This window comes from Geotrypetes seraphini, chromosome 7 (assembly GCF_902459505.1).
Source record: "Geotrypetes seraphini chromosome 7, aGeoSer1.1, whole genome shotgun sequence".
NCBI classification, from domain to species: domain Eukaryota; kingdom Metazoa; phylum Chordata; class Amphibia; order Gymnophiona; family Dermophiidae; genus Geotrypetes; species Geotrypetes seraphini.
Window position 1 is genome coordinate 4,124,102 of NC_047090.1, and position 18,444 is coordinate 4,142,545.

The 18,444-nt window shown below is 41.8% G+C and overlaps 1 protein-coding gene across 5 annotated transcripts in view; it reads right to left on the reverse strand.

The window, feature by feature from the left end:
- KIAA1549 (KIAA1549 ortholog) overlaps nt 1-18,444 on the reverse strand; it is a 171,424-nt gene that overhangs the window by 36,769 nt on the left and 116,211 nt on the right. For 4 of the 5 annotated variants that reach the window (XM_033951438.1, XM_033951436.1, XM_033951440.1 and 1 more), the window contains 4 exons: nt 14,387-14,520; nt 10,881-11,086; nt 5,438-5,661; nt 4,257-4,401 (listed from right to left, as the gene is read on the reverse strand). In XM_033951438.1, the coding sequence (XP_033807329.1) occupies nt 4,257-4,401; nt 5,438-5,661; nt 10,881-11,086; nt 14,387-14,520 (709 nt within the window). The remainder of the gene's footprint in view (nt 1-4,256; nt 4,402-5,437; nt 5,662-10,880; nt 11,087-14,386; nt 14,521-18,444) is intronic. The other variant, XM_033951437.1, reaches the window with a different exon arrangement.

The window sequence follows — 18,444 nt, forward strand, 5'->3', positions numbered from 1 at the left end:
CATTTAGAGCGTGCTAAATCGGCTAGCGCACCTTAGTAAAAGGACCCCTTAATGCAAATTACAAGTGCTGGAACAAAAAAAAAACAAACAAATATCATAACACCACATTTACACATATATAATCAGAGATATAAAATTCCTAGTAAAACAGAAAGGCAGCAGTTTTCTAAGTGCAAAGTGTTTTTAACAAGCAAAAATAGCAGCTCATATAAAATTTCAAGGCATAATATGCTCTTATAAGCAAGTGCATCAACAAGATTTATATGAGCCTTTCGGGGCAACAACAAGTCACATTTCCCACTTTTTGCATTATTTCAGCTATACAGTGCATTGATTCATAGCCTCTATTGCCAATAGATTTAGAAGAAAAGAAGGGCCATATCCATACCTACGTACATACAGATTAAAACAGATTGTATACCTTACAACAAATAGTAGTCCTAAAGTTATACAGGTGACTTATCTCTATAACTGAGAGATGTCCTGGCAGAACTGTTATCTGCGCTTTTCAATCTTTCCCTAAACAAGGGAAAAGTCCCCTTGGACTGGAAAACTGCTAACGTCATTCCACTCCACAAAAAGGGATACAGGTCAGAGGCTGAAAATGACGGACCGGCGAGTCTCACATCAATAGTGTGTAAACTTATGGAAACGTTGATTAAAAACAGATTGGATACGATTCTGGATGACGAGAAGCTGAGGGATCCTCAGCAGCATGGGTTCACGAAGGGAAGGTCTTGTCAATCCAATCTGATAAGCTTCTTTGACTGGGTAACAAAACAACTGGAGAGGGGGGAATCCCTGGATATCGTGTATTTAGACTTCAGTAAGGCTTTTGATAGTGTTCCACACTGTAGGTTATTAAACAAGATGAAAGCGATGGGATTAGGAGAAATTTTGACTGCACGGGTTAAAGATTGGCTCAGTGGTAGACTTCAGAGGGTGGTGGTAAATGGTACCCCCTCAGAAACGTCGACTGTGACCAGTGGAGTGCCGCAGGGCTCAGTCTTGGGTTCGATACTGTTTAATATCTTTGTATGAGACCTGCCTCAGGGACTTCGAGATAAAATTACACTATTCGCCGATGACGCTAAGCTATGCAACGTGGTTGACAGCACAACCGTGCCTGACACTATGAGGCAGGACCTACTTTTACTGGAACAATGGTCTAAAACTTGGCAACTGAGCTTTAATGCCAAAAAGTGTAAGGTTATGCACCTTGATAGCGGTAACCCCAGCAGAACGGGGAAACCTTAACAAGAGTTGTCGAAGAACGGGACCTGGGTGTAATCATTAGTGAAGATATGAAGACGGACACTCATGTGGAGAAAGCTTCGGCCAAGGCTAGATGAATGCTGGGTTGCATCTAAAGAAGTTTTGTCAGCCGAAAGCCAGAAGTCATAATGCCGTAGTACAGGTCCATGGTGAGACCTCATCTGGAGTACTGTGTTCAGTTTTGGAGGCCACATTATCAAAAAGACGTGAAGAGAATGGAATCGGTCCAGCGAATGGCCACCAAGATGGTCTCAGGACTCAAGGATCTCCCATATGAAGAGCGTCTAAGCAGGCTGCAGCTATATTCTCTCGAAGAACGCAGAGAGAGGGGAGACATGATAGAGACATTCAAATGTCTTACAGGCTGTATCGAGGTGGAGGAAGATATCCTTTTTCTTATGGGTCCCACGGCAACAAAAGGGCATCTGCTCAAACTCAAGGGTGGGAGATTTCATGACGACATCAGGAAGTACTTCTTCACCGAAAGGGTGGTTGATCGTTGGAATGGCCTTCCATGTCAGGTAGTTGAGGTCAGCAAACGTGCTCGGCTTCAAGAAGCGATAGGGAATTGCTTAGGAGAGTGTTCTTTTAAGGGGAGGGTTCTTTTGAGTGGGCAGACTTGTTGGGCCAACGGCCCTTTTCTGCCGTTATATTCTATGTTTTTATGTAACTTAGGATAGCATATGCTCTGTTCTGACTTAAATAGATAAGATGCCTACTTACTATTACTACTATGACTTATCAGTTCTATAGTGCTGCTAGAACCTCTACCCCATCTCCTAGGAATCTGGGCACTAAGAATCATATTGTTTTCCTCTAATCCAGATATATCAATACCACCGTTATATAAAAAATATTTGATTTCATGATTGCCTTAGTTATCCATCATATTGCTTCCAATTGGAAAGACAATTCTAGGTTTAATTTTTACGAATGGTGGAATCACCTTTGTGTCATCAGAAAGTATGAGGAAATAATAACATTCAAACAAAATAACATAGCCAGATTCACAAAAATTTGGACCCCTCTTGATGAATATGTAAGGACTCATCTAAATCCTAATTAACTTTACTTTGTATATTAACTATACTATATTTTGCATATTATATATATTTTGGTATCTGCAGCTTATTGTTTTGTTTTAGTCTTATACTTTTGAATTTGTAAAATTTCAATTAAAAAAAAATAATAATAATTTTTGTTCTATGAGACTGCAGGGAAGCCAAGATATTGAGAAGAAACACTATGATAGAGTTAGCGAACAGACGTGTATTTTGATCTGTATGAGCAGAAAAAGAATGAAGGGAAACAGGGAGAGTTTTGGCAAATAAGTTAAAGGCTGAGAGCACGAGAAACTCTATAGTATATAAAGCAAGGGAATAAGAATAGGAAGGAGAAAAAGGATGTGGATAGCAAGAAAAGATCTGAAGTGAGAGGAGGTATATACTCTGCTTTGTCATCTCCGGTCAAACCACTGCTGCGTAAGTGTTAGTACAACCTGCGTGGCTTTGCTGAGTGAGTAAAGCAATCACCAGTCGTATAAAGACAAAAGAAAAATGTAAGAAAACAGCAGGAAGGCTGAAAATAATGCAGACCATACTGTAAAATGAATAGGTGGAATCAAGTTTTATCTCATCTATAATAATAAAACCCTAAGTGCGCATGCACACTCCTATCTGCATGTTCCGTATGTCCGTGGCAGGTAGAGTGCGCTCTTCAACTCCCCCCTCACTCATTGTAAGGCAGTTCGTCGTCGTCGGACCCCCCCCCCCTCAGGGCACTCGAACCCCCATTGACCCTCCCACCGCGAGATGACCACAAACCTCCCGGCTCCAACAGCATCTGCAGCACTCTAAACACGCTGCTTCGCAGCCTTCTACTGCCCTGATATGCTCTGCCATGTCTCTGTCTCTGATGATGTCATCAGGGACGCGGCAGAGGAAATCAGGGCAGTAGAAGGCCGTGAAGCAGCGTGTTTAGAGTGCTGCTGTCGCTGCTGGAGCCAGGAGGTTTGTAGGTCATCTCGCGGTGGGAGGGTCGGATGGGAGGGTCAGTGGGGTCGGCTGCACGGCGGCGGTAGTGGCAGGGGGAGATGGAAACATGCTGCTCAACGGTTCTACTGCACAGGGGGATGGGAGGGAGGCAGGCTGGCTTCAGGGGGTGGGGTGGGACAAAGTCTGGAAGGCAGTGAGGGGGACATAGGAAGGAGGCACTGGGGCATTAAGAACATAGGAGGCACTGAGGGCACTAAGGACATGGGAAGGAGGCACTGGGGGTACTATGGACACAGGATGGAGGCACTGGGAGCATTAAAGACATGAGAAGGAGGCACTGGGGGCACTAAGGGAGTAGGAAGGGGTACTACGGACATGGGAAGGAGGCACTGGGGGCACTAAGGACATAGGAAGGGGCACAAAGGACATAGGAAAGGGCACTAAGTATATAGGAGGCACTGAGGGCACTAAGGACATAGGAAGAAGGCACTGGGGGCACTAAGGACATAGGATGGAACACTATAGACATAGGAAGGGGGCCACGGAGAGACAAGCAGGCATGGCGCAACAGAGAAATACAGGCAGGCAGGGGGCCAGGGAGACAGAGACAGAAAGAAAGACAGACAGGCAGGGGGCTAGGGAGAGACACAGACAGAAAGAATGACATACAGACAGCGTCCAAGGAGAGAGAGACAAAGAAAAAAAACCCAGACAGACAGACATCTACTCTAGCACCCGTTAATGTAACGGGCTTAAACACTAGTTTCTAATAATGCCACAATCTTTCATACAGGTTTTAATTTTTGCTGTCTTATTTTTTATGCTGCATCTCTGTTTGTTATTTTATATTCACTTATATATGAAGAGTTTTAGGCTACATGGCAGGAGATGGGTCATTGCTGCTCAAGAAAGACAGGAGAATACAGCTGTGGCCTGAAATGCACTGGAAAGTAGACAGGCAGACAGACAAATAGATCTAAAACATACAATATATGCTGAATTACTGACTCCCGGAGGCCTCTTGTAAGTCCCATCACTATCAGTGGTTATCAGGCGGTCCTTCTCTGCATCAGCTGGGTTGCCGTTCGCCTGATGTCTCCGGCGCATCTTTGGTGAACGCTTTGCACGAGAACTACAAAAGAATAAAGAAATCGATTAAATTTGGTTATCTGGATTATCTGAATAGCTGAGAGTGGAAAGAGAGGGAGAAGTGGAGTTATGAAAGTCTCTAGGGGGTAAAGAGAGAGATCTGAAGGGTAGAGCATTGAGGGTTATGAGGGTTCAGTATGGTGGTACAGAGAGAAAGCTGGGAGTCCTAGGAGGTATAAGAGAGGGAGGGGTCAAATAGTAAAAAGTTAGGATGGTGGGACTGTCTATAAAGAGAGAAAATAGGAAGTGAGGGGTGTTTAACCTGGGGGGGAAAAGAGAAAGCGCTGGAGACAACTGGCCCAGAATTTCTAAAGGGGACTTCACATACCCCCCCCCCCCCCTTTTACAAAGCCATGTTAGGTTTACTTTTTAATCGCACATGAGCGTCAGAGCTAATACCGCCAAAGCCAGAGATTTTTTAAAAAAGACTGAATTACACATTTTGGTGGGCAAATATTTGTTCCACGTATAAATATAAGAGAATGAATGTTTGGGGTCTAGTATGACATTCAATAAGGTGTGGAGCCCATTGAGTGCATATGTTGAATTGCAATGAATGTCAGGTATCTCCCTTTTTACAGATTCCTTACGCATTCAGGGGGGATGGGGTGGGGGGAGGGGAAGGTATTTGGATTTGCTAAAGGTATTTATCGATGATATTGTAATAATATATGCATGTGCAGTGTAATAGTTATGTGAGGAAGGGAGGGAGAAATGGATTGTGTAATGTATTAATTTTGTGTATTTTAAGTGCGTTATGTATAATGTCATGTTTAATATATTTGTATTGCACTGTCAAAATTTGAAATCAATAAAGAATTTAAAAAAAAAAACTAACACGGCTTCATAAAAGGGTAGATAATTTTTTTAATTTTGCATTTTTGAGTAATAATTTTTCTTGTGTTGCATCTTTAATCATCTGTAAAGGAGTGGTTATAAATATGCATAAATCTGGCATTTGTCATTTTTGTGAGCAGAATTCCCCCCTTAGAGGATAATAGATATACCACATTGTGTACCTCTTCTTTGGTTCTACGAAGGCTGTGGGCACACTACCACTTGGGTCCAGAATCTTATCAATCTGCATCTGTGCCTTCCGGTAGATCTTATGCCGCTCCTTTGTGTCGTCAACTGCTCCCGCCTCTACCACTGGAAACTCATAGTGTCCTTTCCGCTTGGCACGAAGACGGATCTTATTGCGATGGTGCTCAATCTCGGATTTCTGCCGCAAAGCTGTTTGGATCTTTTTGTTTAAAGGAATAACAAATAATGCTTAATGTTCATGTTTTATGTTTATCCAATTCTTTCTCTACTGCTCTTTATCAGGATATCAAAGCAGTTCGAATAGCTCACTGGTGGCATTTGCACAGCTCAAGAGGAAAAATTGATCTAATTTGTAGCAAACAATCTGGTAAATTTACTTAACACAACAGGAGTTCTAGGATTAAGTCTGCTAGGTTACATAATGTGTCTGAGTATTCACTAAGGGTTCCCTTTACTAAACCACAGTAGAGCTTTTTACCGAGGGATGGTGAAGTAGATGCTCCGATGCTCATTCAAGTCCTATGAGCGTCAGAGCATTTACCTTGCAGGCCCATGGTAAGAAGCTCTACTGTGGTTTAGTAAAAGCCAGGGTAAGTTATTCATTATTTTATAACATGAGGCATGGATGGAGCTCCAGACTGAGATAGTAGGTGTGGAGGCTCCTTTGGTCTGTAAGGACAAGTTAAAAGGAAACCCTAGACTAAGTCCTTAATTCTGTAACAGGAGGTCTGGAAGGTCAGATTGCAACAGGAGGCATGAAGAGTCCCTTAAATTGCAACTCCAAGAGAGGAGCCAGAGACTGAACAGAAAATATGTGAGGATGATTAATTTTTTGCAGTAATAGTCTCTAAATCCCTCAAAGAGGTTTAGGAGAGCTTTATAGTTTATAACAGGAGCCTAGACTCATACGTGTAAGAGACCAACAACCATGTGTGATGACTTCTTGATGAGGTCCAGTCTGGTCAATATTCATCTAGTAACAGTGTTTTGGGTTTTTTTTTATGCTGACCACTGCCAACTAAATTAGCCCCATATTCAATTCTGGGCACATCAGCTTGAATATCAGCCAGGACCGTCATAAGAGCAGACAACAGTTCCTCCCTCCTTCTGACCACAGTTATACTTACCTTCCCTCTTGCCTCCCCTCAGCAGTCAGACTTCTTTCACCCCCTCCTTTTACCTTGTACACCCCTCCCAAGCACAGCAGAACCTTCTTTCTGCCCCCCCCCCCCCCGCAAGCAAGGGCTAACCCCCCTCCCTCCTGTACTCTAGCAAAGACCAATTCCCCTCCCAACCCTCCTCCAAGTCATAGCAGCCTCCCCACGCCTATATCAAAACTAAAACTAGATGTTGTGGCAGCCATTTTTAACAGGAGCCACAAGGGGAAGGAGTGAGTATGGTTTTCTCCCACCCTAACTGACCTTGGATCATAATGACTCTTTCAGATTTACCCAGGAGACCTGCTATGGCTTGCAGTGAGAGCTGGGAGGGGGACTGATCTTTGCATGGAGAGGTCAGTCTTTACTGTTGGTGTGGGAGAGTTAAACATAGTAACATAGTAAATGACGGCGGATAAAGACCCAAGTGGTCCATCCAGTCTGCCAACCATACAAGCTCCATAAATTAATTTAGTTTAAATGGTCTTTTTTCTTAGATATTACTGGACCAGAAACCCAAGGCCCTGCCTAGTAGTGTGCTTAGGTTCCAGCTACCGGAGGCTCCATCAAAGCTCACTCCATCCCAGCCATCGAAACCTTCCTTAGCCCATCCTCAACTGAATGTCCATATATGGGACACAGGCCGTGTAAGCCTGCCCAGTACTGGCCTTAGTTCTTTCAATGTATACCCATTATTTTCTGATTAGAGATCCTCTGTGTTCATCCCACGCTTGTTTGAATCTGTCACTGTTTTCTTCTCCACTACCTCCCTCGGGAGTGCATTCCATGCATCTACCACCCTCTTCATAAAGAAGAATTTCCTAACATTACTCTTAAATCTACCACCCCTCAACCTCAAATTATGGCCTCTGGATTTTACCATTTTCTTTTCTCTGGAATAGATTATGTTCTACGTTAATACCTTTGAAGTATCTGAATGTCTGAATCGTATCTCCCATGTCCCTTTTTTCCTCTAGGGCAGGGGGTTCAAAGTCCCTCCTCGAGGGCTGCAATCCAGTCGGGTTTTTAGGATTTCCCCAATAAAAATGCTTCGAGATCTATTTGCATGCACTGCTTTCATTGTATGCTAATAGATCTCATGCATATTCATTGGAGAAATCCAGAAAACCTGACTGGATTGAGGCCCTCGAGGAGGGACTTTGACACCCCTGCTCTAGGGTATACATATTCAGTCTCTCCTCATACATCTTCTGGCACAAACCTCCTACCATTTTCGTCGCCTTCCTCTGGACCGCTTCAAGTCTTTTTATGTCCTTCACCAGATATGTTCTCTAAAATTGAGCACAATATTCCAAGTGGGGCCTCGCTATCGACCTGTACAGGAGCATCAACACCTTCTTTCTTCTACTGGTCACGACTCTCTCTATACAACCTAGCATCCTTCTGGCAATAGCCACCGCCCTGTCCTTCCGATTTCTAATCCAAAAATGCTATAACTCTGCACTTTTTTGCATTGAATTTTAGTTGCCAGATATTAGATCATTCTAACTTTTGCAGATCCTTTTTCATGTTTTCCACTCCCTCCTCAGTGTCTACTCTGTTACAAATCTTGGTATTATCTGCAAAAAGGCAAACTTTTCCTTCATTGCTGAAGAATGTGGTGAAATCAGTTAGTAGTTTTTAAAAAAGGTTTGGATAATTTCCTATAAAAGAAGTCCATAGGCCATTACATTATTAAGATGACTTGGGGAAATCCACCACTTATACAATTTGTTTTACTACTTGGGATCTAGCTAGGTACTTGGGACCTGAGTTAGCCACTGTTGGAAACAGGACACTGGGCTTGCTGGACCTTCAGGGCAATTCTCATGTTAACTTTTGTTCAGGCACCAAAAGGTTACTGCTGTAGCAGGGGATTCAACCTAGTTGGGTTTTAAGGATACTCACAATGAATATGTATGAGATAGATTTGCATGCACTTCCTCTATTGTAAGCAAATCTATCTCATACATATTCATTGTGGATATTCTAAAGACCTGATTGGCTGGGTGAGTACCAACGAGTGGGTTGAGAACCCCTATGCTACAGAGACAAATATTTTATTTCCAAATTCAACTCAGCAGTCAAGGGATGAAGTACAGACAGAATACAGAGGCTCTATTAATGTTTTGCTACACTAGAGGGCGCTCCCAGCAAATCTAAAGTTAAATAGAGCAGCACAGCCATAAAGGACAAGGGAAAATCCTTGGACTCAATAGTTGCATTTAGGTCAATCTGAGATCTGCTAGCTTTCAGTTAACAGGGCATGGGCATTTGAGCAGTGTCAAAATCTTTATGCAAAATATAACATCCCACACTCTTTAACCCTTTCAGGACCATAAGGATCGTAGGCCAGTTTTTGTGGTTTTGACGACATTTTTATGGTAAAAAGGGCTTGCAGATGCCAAAAAATTGATTTTTTTTGTGAAATATCATTATTTTTATTTAAAAAAATCACACTTCTGGCTTATGGACAGTGTGGCAAGTGAATCTTCTCGTCAATCTGGCAACGACGCTAATGAATGAATGTCGGAACCAGTTTGTTTACATAAAGGCAGTATCATATGGAATCCGTACATATCAAATTTAGAACTGTAGACTATCCCAATCAAAATTTATAGGATTTTAAAGTTATGGGACAAATATGTCCCTTGGTCCTGAAAGGGTTAAAGATATTCATCTTGTCCTGTAATATCATAAGCATAATGTAAACTGATGCAAATAACAGGAAGGAGATCAGTAGAGGACAATAACCCACAATTCTTTTCCTGCTCTTAATGATTATATCATTTACTGCTCTGTAAACAAATCTGTGATATTTTTAAATTCAGATGCTCAAATAAATGTAATTACAGTACATTGAGTATACTCAGCCAAAATACCAAAGTAGACTATGTTCTTTTTCGAATAAAGACTTTATTTTTGGTTGAAAAGACATCCCCCTTGCCTTTTCTTGTTGTTCTGTTTGCATCTCAAGGCGACGGGCTCTTCTGCCTTTCTGCCTTCTTTTTTCCCATCTCAGTCATTGTCCTCCCCCCTCAAGGACTTTTACAAAGGTACACAACCAAGCAGCACACGCTAATGGCCAGATTCTGTATTCAGTGCCACTATCAGCGGCCACCTAAAAAGCAGCTGCCGATCGCATGTCAATCACATGACGGCGTCATATACAGAATCATACCTCCAGCAAAGATAGGTGCCGGAAATGTAGGACAGGGTTTTCCAGGCTTGCATTTCCGGCATCTATCTATGCCGTGAATCATGCCTAACACTACTTCCGGTGTTATCCACACCCATAGTGGCATTAGGCGCTGGAAAGCGCCTATGTAGGCATGATTCCGGCGCTAGTAGTCGCTTGAACATCAGGATTTTTCACCGTTTCTAACGGTGTTTGTTAATTAATGTAGACACTGGTAGGGCGGCTTCTGGCACCGATTAAAGAATTTCCCCGTAAATGTTAAGCTGCCCATAGGAACAGAATGGGCGGTTCGGTATTTAGTTTACGATGCTTGGCAGTGCACTTTTGTAAAAGGACCCGAAAGTCAGAAAGCAAAAAAGGCTGTCCTATTTTTATCCAGATCTCGCTGGTTAGAGGACTTTTAACCAAACAGCACTGCTGACCAGCGCTGATTCTGGGATACTCATGCTTGTAACTGGATAACAGCAATGAATATCTGGTGTTTGTATGCCTATGGAAATCACCAAACAAAGGTAGGAAAAATGATTTTATTTTCAATTTAGTGATCAAAATGTGTCCGTTTTGAGAATTTATATCTGCTGTCTTTATTTTGCACAATACAAAAATAGACAAATATACCTCCTTCCCTTCTACTAAACCACAATAGCGTTTTTTAGCGCAGGGGACCTATGAGCGTCAGGAGCAGCACAGGGCATTCAGCACAGCTCTCTGCACTAAAAACCGTTATTGCAGTTTAGTAAAAGGAAAGGAGGTATATTTGTCTATTTTTGTATAGCTGTTACTGAGGTGACATTGCATATTTTAAAGTCATCTGCCTTGACCTCTTTGAAAAAAAACCCCAAATATAAATTATAATTAACATTTTCTCTGCGTACAGTTGGCTTTGTGTTTTAAAAAATTTTATTGTTGGTAGATCATTTTGACTTGGTCATTTTAAAAGTAGCTCGCAAGCCAAAAAAAGTGTAGGCAACCCTGGCTTAGACTAACTGTGGTTGTATTTGCGATATATCAAATAAATTGAAACTTGAAACTTAATATGATTGTCACAGATTTTTTAAATACTTCTCTGTTAATGTGGTTGGTTTCTGCCTCTCGCTCCATTACTGCCAGGTTCTGTAAAGGAGGTGCGGCTATCGGCTGCATGGCAATCAGTTGAATCTTGCTTGGAATTCGTCTGCTGACTTCTGAGGAGCGGGACACCCTGTCCACATGTTCAAAGATGGAAGCGGAAGACTGCTGTTCATGTCCACTGCCAGTATGATGCGGTCCTGAATTCAGAAGCACCAGGTTAGTTCAAAAGATCCATGACACAATACATCAAAACAGCACGCCGGGAACATGTGAACGTGTTCAAATTATACCCAAGTCACTTCTTGGCTCAACCTGGATCTCTGACACAGTTTGAGTAAGGAAAATTATATCTGAACACTCTCAAATAAGAGTTATTTAGCAAAGTAGCAGAAGACCCATTGTGATTCTATACAACAATCAGCTGCATGGTGCCTCTTCCAAAGAATTCCCGTTTCCCAACTTTTTACCTCCCCTTTTATGAAGCCGCATTAGGTGTTTTTATCGCCTATGAGCTTCAGAGATTTTACTGTTGCAGCCGGCGATAAAAAAGCCTAAAGCAGCTTCATAAAAGGGGGGGGGGATTAGTCTTTTCACTTGCTAAAATTATTAATGCTCGACTGTTCTATCCAAAAAAGATACAACAAACTTGCAGAAAAGCACGAAGACTGTGAGGAGGGCTAACTGTGATAACGAGTAGAGCACTCCTCTAATGTCTAAGCCAGTGGTCCTCAACCCTGTCCTGGAGGACCATTAGCCAGTACTCCCAAGTCTCTTTCCTGGGGGGTCTCTCCAAGTACTGCACCAGACATCCTGTATTCGTGTATAAGATTTTTGTTACCGACATGTATCACCTTGCACTTATCCATGTTAAACCTCATTTGCCATGTCGTGGCCCATTTCTCGAGCATGTTTATGTCACATTGAAGGTCTTCACAATCCTTCTGTGTTTTCACTACTCTGAATAACTTTATATCGGTCACATATTTAATCACTTCATTCGTCGTACCAATTTTTAGGTCATTTATAAATATGTTTAAGAGCACGGGCCCGAACACCGAACCTTGCGGCACTCCACTCGTGACGCTTTTCCAGTCTGAGTATTGTCCATTTACCCTCACTCTCTGCTCCGTATTCGCTAACCAGTTTTTAATCCACGGTGAGTATTTCACCCTCAATTCCATGGCTCACAATTTTTCAAAGCAGTCATTCATGCGGGACCTTGTCAAACGCCTTTTGGAAATCCAGATATACAATATCGACTTGTCTATCTGCCTGTTTACTCCCTCGAAGAAGTACAGTAAGTTCATCAAGCAAGATCATCCTTTGCTAAAGCCGTGCTGACTGGTCCTCTTCAGATTGTGTCTGTCAAGGTGTTCAATGATGCGGTCCTTTATCAGTGCCTCTACCATCTTTCCTGGTACCGAGGTCAGACTCATAGGTCTGTAGTTTCCCGGATCTCCCCTCAAACCTTTCTTGAAGATTGGCATAACATTTGCCACTTTCCAGTCTTCTGGAAGCCTTCCTGATTTGATCGACAGATTGGCTATTAGTTGAAGCAGTTCAGCTATAACCCCTTTCAGTTCCTTGACTATCCTTGGATGAATGCCATCCGGTGCCGGGGATTTATCATTTTTAAGCCTCTTCTAGACTGACCGTCAACCCTGTCAGTTTCCTGTCTTCGTTTCCTGCGTATTGACTGTCGGCTTCTGGTATATTGTATATATCCTCTTTGGTAAATACAGACGCAAAAAATGTGTTCAGTTTGTCGACGATGGTTTTCTCCTCCTTTAATACTCCCTTTATTCCATGGTCATCCAACGGCCCCACGACTTGAAGTTTTTTGCCCCCTTAGCTATTTTTTCATCATAATCTCTTTTGGCCCCTCATATCGCCTTATGGCACCTTCTTTGATATTGTTGGCTTTTTTTCCATTCCTTAAACGAAGTTTTCTTGTCTCTGATCGCTTCCTTCACTCTACAGTGAGCCACGCCAGTTCCTTGTTCTTTTTCCTCTGAGATCCCACGTGCCTATCCCAGGCTCTTTTTAATTCAGACACAGTCTCTGTCTCCACCACCTCTTCTGGGAGACTGTTCCATGCATCTACCACCCTTTTTGTAAAAAAGTATTTCCTAAGATTACACCGTAGCCTATCATCTCTTAACTTCATCCTATGCCCTCTCATTGCAGAGTTTCCTTTCAAATGCACATTTATATTACATAGATATTTAAACGTCTCTATCATATCTCCCCTCTCTCATCTATATATGCGTGTATCTACATACTGTACATCACTTAAAATAATAATAATAAAAAAGAAACCTTTAGCTATCATCCTTTAATATAAAGGGCATTTCTAAACCTTTTGCTCCATTCACCTGGATATTTTCAATGATTTTTTTACTGCTAGTTTTTCTGCTATTTTTTTCAAGATTAAAATGCATCTAAAAAGCCGACATTGGGCAGGAAGGCACCGGCACATGTACGGTATGGGCAGTCTCGAGAACTTCAAAAAATGTAAATTGACAGTACACTTTTGCACTGTCTGTACCGGGCTCTGTGGAATACATCACCCATATGTAAGAATATACTGCCTGTTTATCCTGGGATAAAAAACATTTTACATCCATGACACCCCCCCCCCCTTCTAAAAGAAATATTTTAAGAAAAAATTAAAATCCATTTATCCCCAAATTCTGTATATGGTGCTTAAAGTTATGTGTGAACATAAGTTTATGTAGCCGATGTATACCCACAACTTCATTAATCAACCGGCCTAAGAAGAATTGATAATTGGCAATTAACAACTTATATGAGTGGTCTCAAACTCAAAGCCTTTGCAGGGCCATATTTTGGATTTGAAGGTACTTGGAGGGCCGCAGAAAAAATAGTTCATGTCTTTATTAAAGAAATGACAATTTTGCATGAGGTAAAACTCTTTATAGTTTATAAATCTTCCCCCCCCCCCCTGAAGGCCTGCATTTCCCCCCTTCTTTGCAGCATCCTCCAGCTTCCCCCCTGGCCTCCCGGTCTTAGTTTCAGCTAATTACCGCAGCCTGCAGAGAGGATCGCTGGTGCTGTAGTGTTCCTTGCAGGCTGCCATCGGCCTCCGCAGCACATTCCCTCTGCCAAGGTCCCGCCCCTCCTCTGACATCAAGGGCAGGATCGTGGCAGAGGGAAAATGCTGCTGAGGACGACGGCAGCCTGCAAGGATCGCTACAGCACTGGCAATCCTCTCTGCAGGCTGCGGTAATTATTTGAAGGAAAACTTGGAGTCTTAATTATGAGATATAAGCCAAACAAACAGCATGACTAATGAGAATTTCATGAGGGCATTGACCAAATCCAGGGAATGGATATAAACAAGTTCCTTCCATTTCATCCAATTCATGAGTGATAAGACAATATAGGGATTCCATATTTACAAGGGATTATTGTGCATTTAAATGAATAAATGTAAAAAGCTCAGATCAGTGTGAAAATGAAAGCATGATACATACCACTCTTCAGTATCTTGCCTAGTTTGTCTTCCTTGTCTGGTATTGCTGGTCTCATGGTTTCATCAGCTGACTCTTTGCTGCTGGACTGGTCACTGGCTGTGGAGTCTTGATCTGAAGGGGACACTTTGCTTCGGCTAAGGGAAGAAAAAAACACAGGTGCAATATCATCACAGTGTACTGAGAAATCTGACCACGCCATTAAAAAAATTTTTTTTTTAAATTTTAAAAACAATTGTCCTTTCTCCGTCTCCTTCAACCATGAATCCTGGCTCTGGGCACCACATATGTAATAAAATTCCCTGCTAAGTGTTGTGTTTCAATTTGTGGTAAAAATTTTAGTTTCTTTGAACCAAAGCAACTGTTGGAGCTTGTAGTGGTCAGGGAAGGCGGTGGAGTCATAGTTAGATCCAGGACCTCTTCCACAGAGTAAAATGAACCAGCTGCTGGTATTTGTCTTTTGTGCTGATAGTCTTGTACTCTTTAAAGTTCCCTTAAGAAAATTTCTGTTTCTTTGGCCCTAGACTTTATTGTGGATTAAATAATGTTTAGTTTTCCTGGTGGTGATCCACTATGAATATTACCTTATTTTCTTTAATATGTACTCAATTATATTGATGCTTGTTTTGTTTTCTAAAATGCATAAAAAAAAAAAAATTAAGTTGCATGCAGGGTACCGCACGGCAACTAGTGATGCCTAAGTCAAGGTGTCTAACAATCCCTACCTGAAACATAGGCACGGTTAGGACAGAGAATAGGTGTGGTTGACTTAAGTGTTGCTAGGCTACATTAGGCCAGGAAAACCCTGGCCTAATCTACTGGCACTTACTACTAGGATGCCTAGTGAAGCCTGTCCACTAAGGCACCACTAGGTGTGATTCTATAAATGGTGCAATGCGGATGATTGACAACCATGCCGACTGGTGCCTACAAGTTAGATGTCACTAAGCGCTTTTTATAGAATAAGGCCCACAACACAAGTCTGCTGAAAAGTCAGAGAACAAGAAGAAATAAGAAGGAAAAATTCAAGCAGATGCTGCAAGGAGAAAGAGTCAAGCACCTTGGATGGATGAAAGTAGAGAAGATGACAAGACATGGATGGGAAAAGTGGGTGGGTAGGGAATGAGGGAAGAAGGAGAAAGCATCATATGGCACGCACAGCATTAAAAAACAAAACAAAACCCAAAACACCCAACCCCAAAAACCCTAGAGCAGCAAGTGTAAAGAAGGAAAGAGTAGCCTAGTGGTTAGAGCTACAGCCTCGGCACCCTGAGGTTGTGGTTCAAGTCCTCCACTGCTCCTTGTAACTCTGGGCAAGTCACTTAATTCTCCACTGACCGAGGTGCATTAGAAAGTCCTTGAGCTCGCTGGGACAGATAGGGAAAATGCTTGAGTACCTGAATGTAAAACACTTAGATCAGTGGTCTCAAACTCGCGGCCCGCCAGGTACTATCATAATCACAAAAGTAAAACAAAACAGTTTCTCGATCATATGTCTCTCTAGCTATAAATTACAATATTATTATTAAGACTTAGCCAAAAGGAAAGATTTATAAACTATAAAGAGTTTTACCTCATGCAAAATTGTCATTTCTTTAATAAGACATTAATTTTTTTCTGAGGCCCTTCAAGTACCTACAAATCCAAAATGTGGCCCTGCAAAGAGTTTGAGTTTGAGACCACTGACTTAGATAGACAGACAATCTCCATTGATAGGAGGTATATAAATAACTTAAATAAATAAACAGCAAAGTGCAATTTATTTTCTTTTCAAAATGTATTCACTCTTCAGATTTGATATACCGCCATATATAAGACACAAAACAGTGCACCGAAAGGAAAGATAAACTAAATTCCAAAAGTTAACAGCTCATTAGCCAATTAAGTTGCATATGCATCTTGGAAGTGCATCCAAATTTGGATGCCATACATAGAATCCAGGGGTTTGTGTATGAGTCTGATAGCATGGTTGTCTTTAAGGAAGTGGAAGTTATCATGAGTTTAAGTGAAGAAACAACTGGGCACCTGCATTTGGCACCAGAGATCATGAAGCAGAATCCTATTCTATAATAAAACCTAGGTCCCTGTTATAGAATATTTATTTTAATGTTTATGCACCACTTATAACCTAAGCAGGTTACATTTAGGTACTCAAGTATTTCTCCCTATCTTTCCCAGTGGGCTCACAATCTGACCCACATACCTAGGGCAACAGAGTGTTAAGTGCCTTGCCCAGGGTCACAAGGAGCAGTGCTTGACTTGAACCTGCAACCTCATGGTACTGAAGCTGCAGCCCTAACCACTAGTCCACTCTTCCACTACAAGCCAAACATCTAGGTGCCTGCATTTACACCAGCCACAGAGCGCAGTAAGTACAAGGGCCTAAATATGGCAACATTGCACATAATTTACAGTATTCTGTAAGTTATGTCTGTAAATGGGAGCCCCCCCTATAGGATCTCTCTTGAAATTACACACTATACAATAAAGCAAAATAGCACTTAGGTGGAATATTGGTATATATGCAGATATGTGTGCACATACAGTCATATATGCTACTATTCTAAACATTCACACGCATAATGCATGCATATATGTTAGCATCTAGAACTGCTATGTTTTGTTAATCAGGTTTTCTATTCTGGTTTTACTAGGGTTACCATATGGCTCCAGAAAAGGAGGATGGACCGAGATATCCGGATTTTACTTCAGTTGAAAGCAATAGAAGTAAAACCCGGATGTCTCAATCCATCCTCCTTTTTCTGGAGCCATATAGTAACCATAGGCTTTACTTATTCAGTTCAAGGTCAGATTACATTACAAGAGGTTGGGTCAGTTACCCAGGAAGTTACAATGGACAGTTTGACATGGACATTCAATACAGTTGCTAGTAGAGGTAGATCATTTCAACTATTACTACAGTTAGGTCATAGTTACAAGTATAAGCAGGTCACCGTCTCCAAGGTGGGGAGAACGAGAGGGCGCTCTCTAAAGTTGAAAGGGGATAGATACCGTATGAATATAAGGACGTTCTTCTTCACACAGAGAGTGGTGGAAAACTGAAATGCTCTTCCGGAGTTTGTCATAGGGGAAAACACCCTCCAGGGATTCAAGACAAAGTTAGACAAGTTCCTGCTTTGCAAGGACGTACCCTGATAGGGATGGTCTCAGTCAGGGCACTGGTCTTTGACCAGAGGGCTGACTGCTGGGCATGATGTACCACTGGTCTGACACAGCAGCGACAATTCTTATGTTCTTATGTCATTGTTGGCTCTTTATTTTATCCCAGGAGTTGCATTAGACAGTTTAGAAATGGGCTTTTACAATTACCATTTCAGTTATTTCAAGGTTGGCTCTCTGTCTTGGTACAGAAATACTTTTAGAAGTTTTCTGAACCTGAGATAGTGGTCACAAGATTGTGGTATAAGTGGAAATTGGTTCCAGCATTTTGCTAGTTGATATTAAATGGATAAGGTGGTTTGCTTGGTAGACTTTATATTGTTGCATGCTTCTCTTTTTAACCTCAGAATTATAAGGAATATCCGGAATATCATTACAGAAAATATCCATCCTTCTCAAAGGGATGCAGGGTGCTATATTTTACAAGACTTATTGAAACATAAGACCATAAGAAAAGCCTTACTAAGTCAGACCAGTGGTCCATCAAGCCCACATCAAGCCCAGTAGCCCATTCTCATGGTGGCCAATCCTGGTCCCTAGTACCTGGCCAAAAACCAAGGAGGAGCAACATTCCATTCTTACCACAACCTCTGGCAATGCGTTCCAGAGCTTAACTATTCTCTGAGTGAAAAAATATTTCCTCCTATTGGTTTTAAAAGTATTTTCCTGTAATTTCATTGAGTGTCCCCTAGTCTTTGTAATTTTTGACAGAGTAAAAAATCTGATCAACTTTACCCGTTCTACTCCACTCATGATATCTCCCCTTAGCTGTCTCTTTTCCAAGCTGAAGAGCCCTGACCTTTTTAGTCCTTCCTCATACAAGAGGAGTTCCATCTCCTTTATCATCTTGGTCGCTCTTCTTTGAACCTTTTCTAGCGCCA